This window comes from Lagenorhynchus albirostris, chromosome 1, assembly GCF_949774975.1.
Source record: "Lagenorhynchus albirostris chromosome 1, mLagAlb1.1, whole genome shotgun sequence".
Taxonomy (NCBI): Eukaryota; Metazoa; Chordata; class Mammalia; order Artiodactyla; family Delphinidae; genus Lagenorhynchus; species Lagenorhynchus albirostris.
In genome coordinates, this window is record NC_083095.1 from 180,181,680 (window position 1) to 180,184,182 (window position 2,503).

The window sequence follows — 2,503 nt, forward strand, 5'->3', positions numbered from 1 at the left end:
TAGCAATTAAAAGCATCTATATTCTACACATCACTCCATAAGCACCGCTGCTAGACTGATTTCAGCCTTGGGCACTGCTTCGCTGGGGATCACCGTCTTCACCGATTGCCAGCTCTTGGAGTCGCTGGAGGCATCTCAAGTGTTGAGGAAGCTCTTGGCGTTCCTGAATCTCTTAGTGCGTCGTTGACTTGAGAACTGGACTTGATGCCTATACCTGGCGTGCTTCTGGGGGTCACCAGCACTCCCCTCCAATCTCCATTGCCGGGGACTAATGATAAGAAACCAACTGCCGGGGCGAGTGCTGGCGGAGAGCCTGGGACACCTGTGCTCTCCCTGGACGCCGGCCACAGCCTTCAATGAGCTTTGCCTACAGATAACATCCTATTATCAGGACTGACTGTTCCCAGAGTAACAGACTCCAAACACCATAAAATGCCACAGAGAGAAGAGAATGAAAAGGCGCTGGGTCCAACCCCTGTGCATTTTACCGTTAAACAGACTGAATCCCAGAGAGACTGAAGTAGCTCGTGCCAATAGCGACACCCGAGGTTCCTGAGTCCTCACGCCAGCCTCTTCCCTAGGCGGTCTTCACAGGTGGAAATTGGGTTAGGTGGCTTCTCTACGATGTTAAATTTGGACAACAGTTCAGGTACAATCCTGATTTCAGGCAGAGGAATGGACTTGAGGACTTTTCAAGGCCACAGTCAGGACCAGGAGTCTCTGAGAGCTGCAAAAACTGTGCTCCGTCTTCAGCAGCGTTCCACGTTAAGTGGGTGGCCATCCTGCATCGCCTCAGACCCACCCATCTCCCCGGAGCCCGAACACTGAGGATTGGGGCCGAGACCTGCAGCACGGCCAAGGCTGTACGAGGTGGGAGAGGGCCCACACTAGCCAGGAGACACTCACCCGCAGACCCCAAGAGGCAGCCGATGCTGAAATTTCACATCTAGGTGCCTCTCTGGCCTCATCCTTGTCCCTATGGGTGCCCCAAACGATGTAAGAAGAGGGGGACGAAAACGGCAAGGGGCAGGGTGACCTGCACAGGGGGTAGGCACTGAGGAGAGTCACCAAGATGAGGTGCAATGGAGAAGAAACATCCTCAGCGGGAGTGGAGCCTACCTCACCTGGGCCCGGGGTCTGAGCCAGGAGTGGAAGGATGAGCCCCTTTGAGAGGCCCTGGGATGACCATTTCCACTGAGCCTAAGACACGTGTCATCCCCAGATCCTACGCTAAAGCGAGGTTCCAGGAGGGGAATGACTGCAGGGGCAGAGCTGCTCCCTGGGGTGTCCTTCCCGGGCCAGAGACCCTCGGGCAATCCACAAGCAGGTGGGATGGGCAAGGGCAGCCTGAGGGGCCCCTGTCACCATGACGCGTGATGACATGGTAACCAAACCACCTCCAAAATGACTTCAGTGGATTCAGTGAAACCTAGACCATGGTTCAGTCTCAGTTCAGCGATGCTTCCAGAATGTCTGCACAAAAAGTCACATTGTTTTGCCATAGACAGGAAGCCACCAGGAACCCAGGGACCCCCTCAGTGGTCTGCACTTAACAAAAGTGGCTCTGACCTAAAACCAAATACATGGTAGCTTAGGACGCCGAATAACCAATTGTAGAAGATGGAGCAGTAAAAATAGTAAAAGAAAAAAAACCAGCAGATTTCTCCAAGGACGTCGTTGTTGAGCTGTCAAGGAGAAGAACTACCATGGCTTCCAGTTCTTTGACAAAACCTCAGATGCGTGGCCTTCTGGCCAAGCGTCTGCGATTTCATATTGTTGGAGCATTCGTTGTCTCCTTGGGAGTTGCAGCTTTCTATAAGTTTGCCGTGGCTGAACCAGGAAAGAAGACATATGCAGATTTCTACAGAAATTATGATTCCGTAAAAGATTTTGAGGAGATGAGGAAGGCTGGTATCTTTCAGAGCGCAAAGTGATTTTGGAATATAAAGAATTTCTTTGGGTTGAGTTCCATGTAAGTTTGTCACTTACCTGTGTTCCTGAACTATGAACTACTAATATCTGGACTAAGGAATAGCTTCTCATGATAAATAAACGATTAACAACAACAACAACAAAAAAGCAGTAAATAGTAAATGCAAACAAAAAAATTCTAGCAACCCTTTATGAGCCTTTAAGCATTTTTTTCACTTACCGTGATTTGTTTCTGAAAAATGTAGGAGTGTTTGGTTGAGATTCATAATGTTTACGAGTCCTGTGAATTTCATGTATTTTTTAAGAAAATTGTTTCCCAAGTGCGGCATGTTTTTCCTAATTCTGCTTGCTTAACAGTGTTTTCCATGAATTTAAAATTTCCTCTCTGGTTCTAAGTAAATCTCCGAAAGAATATTGATCAAAATGAAACTTTTGAATTGCTAGTATTCTTTTTTTTTCGGTACGCGGGCCTCTCACTGTTGTGGCCTCTCCCGCTGCGGAGCACAGGCTCTGGACGCGCAGGCTCAGCGGCCATGGCTCACAGGCCCAGCCACTCCGCGGCACGTGGGAT

General features: G+C 49.5%; 1 protein-coding gene across 1 annotated transcript; it reads left to right on the forward strand.

The window, feature by feature from the left end:
* The first annotated feature begins 1,665 nt into the window (after nucleotides 1–1,665).
* LOC132504207 (cytochrome c oxidase subunit 6C-like) lies at nucleotides 1,666–2,066 on the forward strand. The gene has a single exon (XM_060121361.1). It carries the CDS (start codon nucleotides 1,707–1,709, stop codon nucleotides 1,932–1,934), a length of 228 nt encoding a protein of 75 aa, XP_059977344.1. The 5' UTR covers nucleotides 1,666–1,706; the 3' UTR covers nucleotides 1,935–2,066.
* The last annotated feature ends 437 nt before the right edge of the window (nucleotides 2,067–2,503 follow it).